Source organism: Panthera leo, chromosome B4 (genome assembly GCF_018350215.1).
Source record: "Panthera leo isolate Ple1 chromosome B4, P.leo_Ple1_pat1.1, whole genome shotgun sequence".
Classification (NCBI taxonomy): Eukaryota; Metazoa; Chordata; class Mammalia; order Carnivora; family Felidae; genus Panthera; species Panthera leo.
The window spans coordinates 58,230,124-58,246,413 of record NC_056685.1 but is presented as its reverse complement, the minus strand read 5'-3'; the positions used below and the strand labels follow the sequence as shown (position 1 = coordinate 58,246,413).

At 37.1% G+C, this 16,290-nt stretch overlaps 1 protein-coding gene across 4 annotated transcripts in view; it reads left to right on the top strand.

Moving 5' to 3' along the window:
* Positions 1-16,290, top strand: part of DNAI7 (dynein axonemal intermediate chain 7) — a 70,615-nt gene that overhangs the window by 11,988 nt on the left and 42,337 nt on the right. For all 4 annotated transcript variants that reach the window (XM_042946080.1, XM_042946081.1, XM_042946082.1 and 1 more), the window contains 2 exons: positions 12,509-12,590; positions 15,206-15,297. In XM_042946080.1, coding sequence (XP_042802014.1) covers positions 12,509-12,590; positions 15,206-15,297 — 174 coding nt within the window. The remainder of the gene's footprint in view (positions 1-12,508; positions 12,591-15,205; positions 15,298-16,290) is intronic.

The following is a 16,290-nucleotide window of genomic DNA, read 5'->3' as shown; positions in this document are numbered from 1 at the left end:
ACCTAAAGTAATTCTAGAAACGAAGAGGGCCATTTTGTAATGATAAAGATTTGACTAACCAAGAAAATATAATTTGTATATAAGTTTGTATATATACAAATATATAATTGAAATATGCAATTCACAAATTCAGAGATCAGCAGAAATAGACAAGTCCACAATCATAGTGGAAGATTTCCTCCTTCAGTAACTGATAGAACAACTATTAAAAAATAAGTAAGGATTTAGAAGATTGGAACAACATGATGAACAAATCTAATGAAGTAAACATTTAGAACACTGCACTCAACAACTAGAGAATTTTAAACACATTTTCCACAAAATTGGCAATGTACTGTGACATAAACATATTCTCAGAGTTCAAAAGATTGAAACAGTTCAGAGCATGTATTATAACCTCAATGAAATTAAGCTTTAAAGAAATCAAATCAGTTATAAACAGGAAGATCCAATATGCTGGGAATTTTTTAAACTTTCTAGTGTGTCAAGAAGTAAGATAATGGAAGTCAGAAGATACAAGTCAATGATAAGGAAAATACTTGAAAATTTGTTGAATGTATCTAAAACAATACTTACAGAAAAATGTATAGCCCTAAATACTTGCAGAAGAAGAAAAAAGACTAAAACATTAAGCATCCTCTCAAGAAGTAACAAAAGAAGGGGCGTCTGGGTGGCTCAGTCGGTAAAGCGTCCAACTTGGGCTCAGGCCATGATCTCATGGTTTGTGAGTTTGAGCCTCGCGTCGGTATCTGTGCTCAGAGCCTGGAGCCTGTCTTCGGATTCTGTGTCTCCCTCTCTGTCCTTCTCCTGCTCGCACTGTCTCCCCCCCACCACCCCCTGCACCCCTCCTCCCCCCCGCCCTGTCTCTCTCTCAAAAATAAAATAAAACATAAAAGAAGTAACAAAAGGAAAATTCAAAGTAAGGAGGGAGGGAAATTATAAAGATCTAGAAAAATCAATGAAATAGAAGACATACAATGAAGAGAATCAATAACCTCATATCCTTCAGGTCCTCAAAGAAATGTTACCTTCTCCTTGAGGCCCATCCTAACCACTCTGAAATTGTAATTCATCCCTTCCCTAACTATCCCTGCAGTCTGGAGCCCCTTTGTTTTCCTCCATAGCACTTTCATCCTCTAAAATGTTTTATAACTTATTTTCAAATTTTATTTATTGTTTTTGTCTTTCTCTTCCTATTTGAATATAAGCTCATAAGTACAAAAGATTTTTGTCTGTTTACTGGTATATCTCAAATGCCCATCACATGTTATATTCTCAGTGTTTCTTAAAATAATTGAATGAACAGGCCACAACTTATTTCTTTGAAAATGCTGATAAAATAGACAATCCACTGGTAAATTTTATCAAGAGGAACGAAAGGCATAAATAATGAATATTAGGAATGAAAAGGGAAATATGACTTTAATAATAAATTACATTATTTGAATAGCTTTATGTGTCAGTAAGTTAGAAAATTTAGATGAATTAGAGAAATAGCCAGGAAAAAAAAAAAAAAAAAAAAAACTTAAACTGTTTCATAAGTAGAAAACCTGAGTAGTCCTATAATCATTTGAAAAGTTACATCAAGTGGTTAAAAATCTTCCCAGAAAGAAAATTCTAAGTCTACAAGTGTTTGTTAGCTAGTTCTTCATTCAAAGATAAATAAGTAATTTCATTTTTATACAAATTCTTCTAGAGTATAAAGAAAGAGGTAACACTCCTAATTCATTTTTAGTTACCTGGGTATCCTGAGAATAGTATGAGAAAGGAAAATTGAAGCTCATTCATGAGCTTAAGTACAAAATTTCTAAAGAAAAGGTTAGGAAGCTCAATCTGGAAGTATATAGAGTGATAATAAGTTATAACCCAATTCAGTTTATCTCCAGAAGGCAGAATTGGTTTAACATAGGAAATTAAATGAATGGAATCAGATTGAGTTGGAAATTCAATTACTATACATTACCATTTAATATGTTAAAGGGCACTTCCTTAGCCTGATAAAGGTATTGAGGGGAAAAAAAACCCAAAAACTAAATCCAACTACTAGAGAAACAAAAGCACTGAAACTAACAAACATTGATTTGTATAATGATTATGGGAGTATAAGTTGAAATACTTTGGAAAGGTCATCTTCAATAAGGTTGAAAATGCACATATCGACCAGTTTTACTCCTAGCTATACACTGTAGAGAAACTCTTGCAAATGGACACCAGGATGCATACACTTGAAGGTTTATAGCAGCATCATTTATGATGGTAACAAGTTAGAAACCATCCAATATCTATCAGTATAAAAATGAGTTACTATTCAGCAGTGAAAATATATAGCTAGAGCTATATCCATCAACATGGATGAATCTTACAAGCCGTAACACGTATCCAAAGATCTAAAACATACAAAAGGACAACTATTGTATTATTATACTTATGTGAAATATCTAGAGTAGTCAAATTCAGAGACAAAGTGGAATGGTGGTTGTCAGGGGCTAGGGTCACAGGAGGAAGGGGAGTTAACATTTGATGGATACAGAGTAACAGTTTGTAACATTAAAAAAGTTCTGGAAATGGGTGGTAGTGATGGTTGTACAACAGTGTAAATGTATTTAATACCACTGACCTGCACATTTAAAAATGGTTAGAATTGTAAACTTTATTATATGTATACTTTACTATAATAAGTAAATTATAATCGTATACATAAAGTATAATTGGATTTATATAAAGTTCAAAAATAAGCAAACTATATTGTTCAGGAATATGTGTAACTTTAAAGAAAAAACAAGATAGGAGCACCTTGGTGGATCAGTCAGTTAAGTATCTGACTCTTGATTGCGCCTCAGGTCATGATCTCATGGTTCGTGAGTATGAGTTCTGCATCTGGCTCTACACTGACAGTGTGGAACCTCCTTGGGATATTCTCTCTCTGTCTCTGTCTCTCTGTCTCTGCCCCTCCCCTGCTCATGCATGCATTCTCTCAAAATAAATGAATACATTTTTTAAAAATTAAAGGGAAAAAATGACAATCTTAACAAATGTCAATGATTATCTCTAGGTTCTCTTTTTTTGGTAAATCAATGTAATTTTTAGTATCTGATATGGGAAGGATGCAAAGAACTGCATGAGATAGCTGTTACAAACCTGTTTTCCACTGGCTTTTAAATATAAATCAGATTTCTAATTTCTTCTATTTGTAAAAATTAGAATCCATCTGAATCCTTGTTTCATTCAGCAATAGCTAATATCTATCCATGGATCATGAGCAATTTCATGTTTGCTTACCAAAATTTGTAATATAATATGCTGCTTGGTTCATTTGTATACTGAAAATAATTATGAGATTAAATCCAGGGCAAATTTTTTATTACCCAGAAACTTAGAGGCAAGGAATTAAATATTTAAAATTTTTGTACATACTTTTGTAACAGATAAATATGATCAACAAAAGTTTTTCAAGTATATTACATTAGGATAAGGTTCTGTGAGAGAAGTCGAATGAAATATGAGGTCAAAGAGAAAAAGGATTAAAGTTTTTATTAAAGAATCTTGTTCATATTTTAAAAAATAGATGATATTGGCTATTCAATCACTATGATATGTAGATTGTATTGGATGTATTTTATATAGTGATGAATATATTTTAGAAAGAGATGTAAAAGTTTTATACTGGAAAGTACATTTGTAGCTATTTAAGCTTATGATGAAAAGTTTTCAATGCCAAGTTAAAAATGTGTGAAGGGGAGTAGTTGGCTTTTCAAAAAAATTTAAAATTTAAAATTAAAAAAAATTTAAAATGATTTTAAAAGTTACTGATTAGCCATAGCTGAAGCTGAAGGAGAAGCCAGAAAAGAAGTCTGCAGAGGAGGGACCTATGAGAGAAGAAGCAAAATCAGACAGTTGTAACCTAAAGGCCTAATGAAAAAAAAAATAATTCAAGAAGGAAGAAGACTTGGTCAAATGATGATGACAGATGGGTAAAATGAGGGCTGAAAATTGACCATTAGCATTGGAAACATGGCAATCTTGATTCCTTGACAAGAGAGGTTTTAATAGAGAAATAGAAATGAAAGCCTGACTGGAGTGGTCCATGAAGAAAATGGGAAAGTGGAAGCAGTTAGGCAAGTCTTTTTTAGGTCGTCTCATATAAAGGGTAACAAAATTGGAGCAGAAGATGGAAAGGGATGTGAAATCTAGGGAGGGAGAAATTTATGAATAACTACAGGTATTAATTACAGGAGCCAAGTCTTATTAAATAGGCAATAAAGGATAAGATCCAGTGTAACATCGGCAGATTCAGCCTTAAATAGCAGAAGTATGTTACATTAGATCATAAACCATAATGGGAGGGAAGGCAGATAAAGATAGGTACAAAGATTTGGGCGTGGAACCGAGATTATTCTAGAGTTTCTGGTGATATGAGAGAGAAGGTCAACAGCCGAGAGCAGGAAAGAGGAGAGTATTTTGCAGGTTTGAAGAGTGAGAAGAATGAAATAGTAGTAGGAATACTGGATGGTACAAAGTCTGTTTAAAATTTGTGTTAATAAATTTGCGCTGATGTATTTTTCTCTGGCAAGTTTCAGCTGCTTATATTACTAATGCATAATAAATGGAGAATTGAGTTTCACTAGAACTAAGAATTTGCCAGCAGACCTTCTCAGAGGGACAGAGAAATAGGGGAGGTGGAAATATATAAAGTAGTGATTATGTGATGAGCTGTGAAATCTAACCTGGGTAAAGAAGTGAAGTGAAGGTATGAGGGGGTTGATAAACAAGGAAGACGTGATAGGGCTAATGGATTGGAGATTCCAGTGGAGCATTCTGCAGTAGGTGAGCCAAAAAGAGAAGATAGTCATCCAAAAGTCTGTATATTCCAAGGATTAACCACTCTATTGATTGCTAAATTTAGATAGTCCCTTTTCTTTCTATACTTTCCTTTAGGGAAAATGGAGGGGAGGTGGTTACCACCAAGATAGTTCTCAAACTTGTATTCTGTAGCCCTGATCTGTTTGCTAAACCTCAGTTCCCCAAGTTCAGTGTCTGTAAACATTGCCTGGATGCCCTGCTAGCACTTCATATTAATTATACTCAAACTCCTTTCAACAGTGTTTCTTTCAAATTTGCTTGTTCTAGACTACAGTTTTTCTTTTTGACTCTTCTTTAACTCATTCCTCTCCTTGTCTCCAGTTTTAGTTATATCAAATAAGTTAGTTGATATAATATTTATTGGACCCATTCTCCTATCAGTATTTACAGTCATGACTTTAGTTTTAGTAACTACTCTTAATAGTCACTCAAATGGTATCTTCTTCATAATCATTTTTTCCTAATACAAGGTTAGTTTTTTAAAATTGTATTCTTTTTTTTAACATATGAAATTTATCGTCAAATTGTTTTCCATACAACACCCAGTGCTCATCCCAAAAGATGCCCTCTTCAATACCCATCACCCACCCTCCCTTCCCTCCCACCCCCCATCAGCCCTCGGTTTGTTCTCAGTTTTGAAGAGTCTCTTAGCTTTCACTCTCTCCCACTCTGACCTCTTTTTTTTTTTCCTTCCCCTCCCCCATGGGTTCCTGTTAAGTTTCTCAGGATCCACACAAGAGTGAAAACATATGGTATCTGTCTTTCTTTGTATGGCTTATTTTACTTAGCATAACACTCTCCAGTTCCATCCACATTGCTACAAAGGGCCATATTTCATTCTTTCTCATTGCCACGTAGTACCCCATTGTGTATATAAACCATAATTTCTTTATCCATTCATCAGTTGATGGACATTTAGGCTCTTTCCATAATTTGGCTATTGTTGAGAGTGCCGCTATAAACATTGGGGTACAAGTGCCCCTATGCATCAGTACTCCTGTATCCCTTGGGTAAATTCCTAGCAGTGCTATTGCTGGGTCATAGGGTAGGTCTGTTTTTAATTTTTTGAGGAACCTCCACACTGTTTTCCAGAGCGGCTGCACCAGTTTGCATTCCAGCAAGAGGGTTCCCGTTTCTCCACATCCTCACCAGCATCTGTAGTCTACTGATTTGTTCATTTTGGCCACTCTGACTGGCGTGAGGTGATATCTGAGTGTGGTTTTGATTTGTATTTCCCTGATGAGGAGCGACGTTGAGCATCTTTTCATGTGCCTGTTGGCCATCCGGATGTCTTCTTTAGAGAAGTGTCTATTCATGTTTTCTGCCGATTTCTTCACTGGATTATTTATTTTTCGGGTGTGGAGTTTGGTGAGCTCTTTATAGATTTTGGATACTAGCCCTTTGTCCGATATGTCATTTGCAAATATCTTTTCCCATTCGGTTGGTTGCCTTTTAGTTTTGTTGATTGTTTCCTTTGCTGTGCAGAAGCTTTTTATCTTCATGAGGTCCCAGTAGTTCATTTTTTCTTTTAATTCCCTTGCCTTTGGGGAAGTGTCAAGTAAGAAATTGCTGTGGCTGAGGTCAGAGAGGTCTTTTCCTGTTTTCTCCTCTAGAGTTTTGATGGTTTCGTATCTCACATTCAGGTCCTTTATCCATTTTGAGTTTATTTTTGTGAATGGTGTGACAAAGTGGTCTAGTTTCAATCTTCTGCATGTTGCTGTCCAGTTCTCCCAGCACCATTTGTTAAAGAGACTGTCTTTTTTCCATTGGATATTCTTTCCTGCTTTGTCAAAGATTAGTTGGCCATACTTTTGTGGGTCTAGTTCTGGGGTTTCTGTTCTATTCCATTGGTCTATGTGTCTGTTTTTGTGCCAATACCATGCTGTCTTGATGATTACAGCTTTGTAGTAGAGGCTAACGTCTGGGATTGTGATGCCTCCTGCTTTGGTCTTCTTCTTCAAAATTACTTTGGCTATTCGGGGCCTTTTGTGGTTCCATAGAAATTTTAGGATTGCTTGTTCTAGCTTCGAGAAGAATGCTGATGCAATTTTGATTGGGATTGCATTGAATGTGTAGATAGCTTTGGGTAGTATTGACATTTTGACAATATTTATTCTTCCATCCCATGAGCATGGAATGATTTTGCATTTCTTTATATCTTCTTCAATTTTCTTCATAAGCTTTCTATAGTTTTCAGCATACAGATCTTGTACATCTTTGGTTAGATTTATTCCTAGGTATTTTATGCTTCTTGGTGCAATTGTGAATGGGATCAGTTTCTTTATTTGTCTTTCCGTTGCTTCATTATTAGTGTATAAGAATGCAACTGATTTCTGTACATTGATTTTGTATCCTGCGACTTTGCTGAATTCATGTATCAGTTCTAGCAGACTTTTGGTGGAGTCTATGGGGTTTTCCATGTATATGTCATCTGCAAAAAGTGAAAGCTTGACTTCATCTTTGCCAATTTGATGCCTTTGATTTCCTTTTGTTGTCTGATTGCTGATGATAGAACTTCCAACACTATGTTAAACAACAGCGGTGAGAGTGGACATTCCTGTCGTGTTCCTGATCTCAGGGAAAAGGCTCTCAGTTTTTCCCCATTGAGGATGATGTTAGCTGTGGGCTTTTCATAAATGGCTTTTATGATGTTTAAGTATGTTCTTTCTATCCCGACGTTCTCAAGGATTTTTATCAAGAAAGGATGCTGAATTTTGTCAAATGCTTTTTCTGCATTGATTGACAGAATCCTATGGTTCTTATCTTTTCTTTTATTAATGTGATGTATCACGTTGATTGATTTGCAAATGTTGAACCAGCCCTGCATTCCAGGAATGAATCCCACTTGATCATGGTGAATAATTCTTTTTATATGCTGTTGAATTCGATTTGCTAGTGTCTTATTGAGAATTTTTGCATCCATATTCATCAGGGATATTGGCCTGTAGTTCTCTTTTTTTACTGTGTCTCTGTCTGATTTAGGAATCAAAGTAATGCTGCCTTCATAGAATGAGTCTGCAAGTTTTCCTTCAGTTTCTATTTTTTGGAATAGCTTGAGAAGGATAGGTATTATCTCTGCTTTATTTTTTTAATTTTTTTTAACATTTATTTATTTTTGAGACAGAGAGCATGAACAGGGGAGGGTCAGAGAAAGAGGGAGACACAGAATCTGAAACAGGCTCCAGGCTCTGAGCTGCCAGCACAGAGCCTGACGGGGGGCTCGAACCCACGGACCGTGAAATCATGACCTGAGCCTAAGTGGGACGCTTAACCGACTGAGCCACCTAGGCGCCCCTATTATCTCCGCTTTAAACGTCTGGTAGAACTCCCCTGGGAAGCCATCTGGTTCTGGACTCTTATTTTTTGGGAGGTTTTTGATAACGGATTCAATTTCTTCACTGGTTATGAGTCTGTTCAAGCTTTCTATTTTCTCCTGTTTGAGTTTTGGAAGTGTGTGGGTGTTTAGGAATTTGTCCATTTCTTCCAGGTTGTCCAGTTTGTTGGCATATAGTTTTTCATAGTATTCCCTGATAATGCTTGTATTTCTGAGGGATTAGTTGTAATAATTCCATTTTCATTCATTATTTTATCTATTTGGGTCATCTCCCTTTTCTTTTTGAGAAGCCTGGCTAGAGGTTTATCCATTCTGTTTATTTTTTCAAAAAACCAACTCTTGGTTTCATTGATCTGCTCTACAGTTTTTTTTAGATTCTATATTGTTTATTTCTGCTCTGATCTTTATTATTTCTCTTCTTCTGCTGGGTTGGGCTGTCTTTGCTGTTCTGCTTCTATTTCCTTTAGTTATGCTGTTAGATTTTGTATTTGGGATTTTTCTTGTTTCTTGAGATAGGCCTGGATTGCAATGTATTTTCCTCTCAGGACTGCCTTCGCTGCATCCCAAAGCGTTTGGATTGTTGTATTTTCATTTTCGTTTGTTTCCATATATTTTTAAATTTCTTCTCTAATTGCCTGGTTGACCAATTCATTCTTTAGTAGGATGTTCTTTAACCTCCATACTTTTGGAGGTTTTCCAGACTTTTTCCTGTGGTTGATACCAAGTTTCATAGCATTGTGATCTGAAAGTGTGCATGGTATGATCTCAGTTCTTTTATACTTATGAAGGGCTGTTTTGTGACCCAGTATGTGATCTATCTTGGAGAATGTTCCATGTGCACTTGAGAAGAAAGTATTCTGTTGCTTTGGGATGCAGAGTTCTAAATATATCTGTCAAGTCCATCTGATCCAATGTATCATTCATGGCCCTTGTTTCTTTATTGACTGTGTGTCTAGATGATCTATCCATTGTTGTAAGTTGGGTGTTAAAGTCCCCTGCAATTACCACATTCTTATCAATAAGGTTGCTTATGTTTGTGAGTAATTGTTTTATATATTTGGGGGCTCCCGTATTCGGCGCATAGACATTTATAATTGTTAGCTCTTCCTGATGGATAGACCCTGTAATTATTATATAATGCCCTTCTTCATCTCTTGTTACAGCCTTTATTTTTTTTATTTTTTTTTTTTAAACGTTTATTTATTTTTGAGACAGAGGGAGACAGAGCATGAACGGGGGAGGGTCAGAGAGAGAGAGGGAGACACAGAATCTGAAACAGGCTCCAGGCTCCGAGCTGTCAGCACAGAGCCTGACGCGGGGCTCGAACTCACGAACCGCGAGATCGTGACCTGAGCCGAAGTCGGACGCTTAACCGACTGAGGCACCCAGGCGCCCCTGTTACAGCCTTTAATTTAAAGTCTAGTTTGTCTGATGTAAGTATGGCTACTCCAGCTCTCTTTTGACTTCCAGTAGCATGATAAATAGTTTTCCATCCCCTCACTTTCAATCTGAAGTTGTCCTCAAATCTAAAATGAGTCTCTTGTAGACAGCAAATAGATGGGTCTTGTTTTTTTATCCATTCTGATAGCCTATGTCTTTTGGTTGGCACATTTAGTCCATTTACGTTCAGTGTTATTATAGAAAGATATGGGTTTAGAGTCATTGTGATGTCTGTAGGTTTCATGCTTGTAGCGATGTCTCTGGTACTTTGTCTCACAGGATCCCCTTTAGGATCTCTTGTAGGGCTGGTTTAGTGGTGATGAATTCCTTCAGCTTTTGTTTGTTTGGGAAGACCTTTATCTCTCCTTCTATTCTAAATGACAGATTTGCTGGATAAAGGATTCTCGGCTGCATATTTTTTCTGTTCATCACATTGACGATTTCCTGCCATTCCTTTCTGGCCTGCCAAGTTTCAGTAGAGAGATCCATCACGAGTCTTATCGGTCTCCCTTTATACGTTAGAGCATGTTTATCCCTAGCTGCTTTCAGAATTTTCTCTTTATCCTTGTATTTTGCCAGTTTCAGTATGATACGTCATGCAGAAGGTCGATTCAAGTTACGTCTGAAGGGAGTTCTCTGTGCCTCTTGGATTTCAATGCCTTTTTCCTTCCCCAGATTAGGGAAGTTCTCAGCTATTATTTCTTCAAGTACACCTTCAGCACATTTCCCTCTCTCTTCCTCCTCTGGAATACCAATTATGTGTAGATTTACTAGTGCATCACTTAGTTCTTTAATTTTCCCCTCATACTCCTGGATTTTTTAATCTCTCTTTTTCTCAGCTTCCTCTTTTTCCATAATTTTATCTTCCAATTCACCTATTCTCTCCTCTGCCTCTTCAATCTGAGCTGTGGTTGTCTCCATTTTATTTTGTAGCTCATTTATAGCATTTTTTAGCTCCTCCTGGCTGTTCCTTAGTCCCTTGATCTCTGTAGCAAGAGATTCTCTGCTGTCCTTTATACTGTTTTCAAGCCCAGCGATTAATTTTATGACAATTATTCTAAATTCACTTTCTGTTATATTGTTTAAGTCCTTTTTGATCAGTTTGTTAGCTGTCATTATTTCCTGGAGATTCTTTTGAGGGGAATTCTTCCGTTTCATCATTTTGGATAGTCCATGATGTGGTACGGAACTACAGGGCACTTCCCCTGTGCTGTCTTGAATAACTCGCGTTGGTGGGCGGGGCCGCAGTCAGACCTGATGTCTGCCCCCAGCCCACCGCTGTGGCCACAGTCAGACTGGTGTGTGCCTTCTCTCTCCCTCTCCTAGGGGCGGGATTCACTTTGGGGTGGCGTGGCCTGTCTGGGCTAGTTGCACACTGCCAGGCTTGTGGTGTTGGGGATCTGGCGTATTAGCTGGGGTGGATCGGCAAGGTCCACAGGGGCGGGAGGGGCAGGCTCAGCTCGCTTATCCTTCAGTGATCCACTTCGGGAGGGGCCCTGCTCCACCGGGAGGGAGTCAGACCCCCTGGCTCCGCAGAAGCACAGTGTTGGGTGTTTGCACGGTGCAAGCAAGTTCCCTGACAGGAACTGGTTCCCTTTGGGGTTTTGGCTGGGGGATGGGCGAGGGAGATAGAGCTGGCGAGCGCATTTGTTCCCCGCCAACCTGAGCTGTGTCATCCGGGGCTCAACAACTGTCCCTCCCATTGTCCTCCAGCCCTCCCACTCTCCGAGCAGAGCTGTTAGCTTATAACCTTCCGATGTTAAGTCCTGCTTGCTGTCCGAACACACTCCATCTGGCCCCTCCGCTTTTGCAAGCCAGACTCGGGGGCTCTGCTTGGCCAGCCGGCTGCCCCTTCGCCCCGGCTCCCTCCTGCCAGTCCGTGTAGCGCACATCACCTCTCCGCCCTTCCTACCCTCTTCCGTGGCCCTCTCGTCTATGCTTGGCTCCAGAGAATCCATTCTGCTTGTCTTCTGGTGGTTTTCTGGGTTATTTAGGCAGGTGTGGGTGGAATCTAAGTGATCAGCAGGACGCGGTGAGCCCAGCATCCTCCTACGCCACCATCTTCTTCCAAAATCCTAAAATTGTATTCTTAATAGCCATAGTCCTTCTCAAAACTTTTAGGAGGTTTCCAGTTCTTTTAAAATAATGTCCGACCTCTATAGCATAGGCTCCAACCTTCTTTTCCATTTTCATTTCTATCACCTTTCCTTGGAATCTCCCCAGTGTCCATGAACTTGTTGGCCTTTCCAGTGCTATCCCATCTCCATATCTTATTGCCTGCATTTCCCTCTTCCTGAGATAGGAAATACTCTTCCCTGCATATTTGCATGTTAAAATCTTCTGGGCACAAACTTAAATACTACCTGCTCTATTAAAATTTTACTTCATTCCAATTGTTGAAAATAATCTCTCCTTCCTCTAAACTTAAAAATGACTCTCTGTATATCTGTTAGTCATAAAAATATTTTTAATTATTATAGGCATGTAGTAGTATTAAAACTGTTTTTACATATATTTTATTTTAATCCTTACAACAATAAAATGAGGTCTTATTTAGCACCATTTTAAAGATGTGGAAACTGGGAATAAGAAGCTTATTTAAGTTGTATACTATTAATTATATAATAATTAAATTGTCACCATCACTGTTGCCTTTTAATAACTTTGCTTATTTTTCTTACTTGTTTCCATACTTTGTCCTCAATACATTAAGGCAAGGCTTTGTACAGGATAGGTAGTCTTTATTTGAATGAATGAAAGACTGGATTCATGGAAGTAAAAGTATTTTTCATAATTACTATTTGAGAGGTATGTATTTTATGCATTTGAGAGATATGTATATTAGTAGCCTTTTTTTATGTTATGACATTTAAGTCTGCCAGGAAGAAGAAAATCACCAAAGCTGAACGGTTAAAGCAGCTACAGGAGGAGGAGGAGAGACGGCAAAAAGAGGAAGGTACAAAGTACATAGTGATACTATTTTCACATGCAGGGACTTAAACAATAGTTGATATTTCTATATTCCCATCAATATTTTTAAAAAGAATTTTCAAAATTCTTCAATTTTTCAAATTTCATCTGTTTATTTTTTAATTTTTAAAAAAATTTTTTAATGTTTATCTTTGAGAGAGAGACACACACACTGTGCGAGTAGAGGAGGGACAGAGAGAGAGGAAGACACAGAATCCTAAGCAGGCTTCAGGCTCTGAGCTATCAGTACAGAGCCCTACGTGGGGCTCGAACCTGCAAACTGTGAGATTATGACCTGAGCTGAAGTCAGACCCTTAACCGACTGAGCCACCCAGGCGCCCCAAATTTCATCTGTTTTTTATTTTTATTTATTTTTATTTTTATTTTTTTTTTAATTTTTTTTTAATGTTTATTCATTTTTGAGACAGAGAGACAGAGCATGAATGGGGGAGGGTCAGAGAGAGAGGGAGACACAGAATCGGAAGCAGGCTCCAGGCTCTGAGCCGTCAGCCCAGAGCCTGACGCGGGGCTCGAACTCACGGACGCGAGATCGTGACCTGAGCTGAAGTCGGACGCTCAACCAACTGAACCACCCAGGCGCCCCTCATCTGTTTTTTAAATAGTTATCTGCTATTTAAAAGGTACCCAGAAAGTTTTGTTACTATACATCAATCACTTTGAGATATATCTTGAAGTGGAGTTGCCAGATAAAATACAGAATTCCCACGGAGGGGCACCTGGGAAGCTCAGTTGGTTAAGCATCCAACTCTTCATTTAAACTCAGGTCATGATCTCAGAGCCATCTTATCGAGACCCACAGAGGGCTCTGTGCTGACAGTGTGGAGCCTGCTTGGGATTCTGTCTCCTTCTCTCTCTCCCTCTCTCTCTCTCTCTCTCTCTCTCTCTCTGCCCCTCCCCAGCTCTTGTGCATGCTGTCTCTCAAAATAAATAAACATTAAAAAAAAGTACAGAATGTGCAGTTAAGTTTGAATTTCAGATAAATAATAGATGATTTGGGATAATTTGTTCCATGCAATATGGAACATACTTAACCCCCCCCCCCCCAAAAAAGGCTATTTATTTATCTGAAATTCAACTTCATCTGAGCATCTTGTATTTTTATTTGCTAACTCTGGCAATCATGTCTTGAAATGTTTATGTTTACCTATGAAATTAGGGGCTTTGGTGCTAATTCTACAGTACGGATTCTGAAACTTAAATTCATTAAATATGGGAAATAGGAAATAGACACTAACAAGAAATGCACAGAACAGCCTAAGTTATTATAGTTTAATAATATGCATTTGCCAAATTTAATCATTTGTAAAAAAAAAAAAAGTAAATTAAAAATTAATAAAAATATCTATTATTTAAAATAACAAAAAGAGATTTAAAAAACCGGTATACCTTTTAGCATCAAGAGCATGTGTGGGAGTGCCTGGGTGGCTTAGTTGGTTTAGCATCTGACTCTTGATATCGACTCAGGTTGTGATCCCTCGGTTGTGAGATGGAGCCCCACCTCAGGCTCCACATACAGGGTGGAGCCTGCTTGGGATTCTCTCTCCCCTTCTCTCTCTGCCCCTCCACTGCTTGTGTGCTCTAAATAAATAAATAAATAAATAAATAAATAAATAAATAAAAATTTTTTTTTTAAAGAACCTGTGGATTCAAATTCATGTTTTAAAAGTCTGTCCACAGCTCAGAGCCTGGAGCCTGTTTCGGATTCTGTGTCTCCCTCTCTCTGACCCTCCCCCGTTCATGCTCTGTCTCTCTCTGTCTCAAAAATAAATAAACGTTAAAAAAAAAAAAAGTTAAAAAAAAAATAAAAGTCTGTCCTCAGGCTCCACGTTGATTTTTTTATATACAATCATTATTAAATCCTTTTTAGGTGGCTCATGATAAGAATACAGTATCAGGATCTAGAACATGGGGAAAGTTTTATTATATTGGATTAAACTTATATTCTTCAACATATCTTTCATATTTAATAGTGAAAGCAAGAGAAGTTTAAGGTAATTGCTTCTGGAGGTGCCTGGGTGGCTTAGTCAGTTAAGCATCTGACTCTTGATTTTGGCCCAGGTCATGATTTCACAGTTTGTGAGATTGGCCTGTTGGGCTCTGAGGGGACAGCACAGAACGTGCTTGGGATTCTCTCTCTCCTTCTCTTTACCCCTCCTATGCTTACACCTGTGCACACTCTCTCTCTCTCTCAAAATACATAAATGAACTTAGGAAAAGTGGTAATTGCTTCTAATGATGTAGATATAAGAAACTTATGGAAATCTGAAGATTTTACCTCTCCTTAATTACCTATGATAGTTCTGTCATTTTTTATTATTTAAAATTATTATTGGATTGCTATAAATTTGGAGAAGAGAAATATTATTATGGGCCTATTTTTTTTTTTTTGGCCAGAAACTTTGAGTCATGTTACTTTTTTGAAAGAAATCCAGCATTTGTCTTATTTCTACCACATAATATAGGCTGTAAGTTCTATAAAATATTTCACTACCATTATATCTTGAAAATATTTTAAGTAATTTTAAGGGATTAAAATTAGATTGATTTAATCACTGAGAAAAAATTTTTTTGGTTCTTTAGAGGAAACCCGTGTGAAACATGAAAAAGAAGAAATGGAAAGACTTGAAAGACAACGGGTTGAGAGAGAAAAATGGCATCAACTTGAAGCAAAAGTATGTAAACATTAGTAATGTTATTAATGAAAACAAACTATGTAGCTATCAGATCTGTTTGGCCATTTAATGTCACTCTCCCCCATACCTACCACTAATGTTTAGGCCTATGTAAACTGGTTTAACTCCTTTAATCCTACCATAAAGAAGTGAAATTATTACCCACAATTCACAGATAAGGAAATTGAGGAAAAAGGAAGGTAAGCAGCTAATGAGTTGGAGCCAAGACTTAGACATAAATAGTCTCACTTCAGAGCCCTTGCTTGTAGGCATTAAGTTATTTTTCTTGATCTGTTTTATAGATAATTAAACAGGGCTTCCTCCCCCAAAACTCAAATTCTACCTCTCATATTTTAGTTTTACTTCTCTTTTTTACCAGAATTACCAGGATTTTTCATATCAGTAGTTCTGATCTCGACAAGCCTCATAACTGTTAAAAATTGAAGGCCCCCCCAAGGAAATTTATTTATGTGGGTCATATTTCTCAATATTTACCACATTAGAAACTCAAACTGAGAAATTTTAAGACACATCATATTAATAGACATTAAATATTATATAAAATAAACATTAATAAAAATAAGTAAATATATTAACATATTTTAAGGAAGAAAACTATTGTACATATAATTATATATTATTGAGTTATAATTGACATATAACATTGTATTAGTTTCAGGTATAAATATGGTGATTCAATGTTTGTATATATTGTGAAATGATTATTCCAGTAAGTCTAGTTAACATTCATCACCACACATTCTATATGTTTTAAATTAGAGAAATAAGTGGCATTGTTTATATTTTTAAAGTCTCTTTGATGTCAGACCTAACAAAAGACTGCTAGATTCTCATATCTATTCAGTATTCTGTCTGTTACAATGAGTTTTTATCAAAGTGCATAAAGAAAATCTGGCCTCACACAGAATCATAGTTGGAAAAGGGTAATATTGTAATAGCCTTTCAGGTAATTGTGGATATTCTTTTTGATTC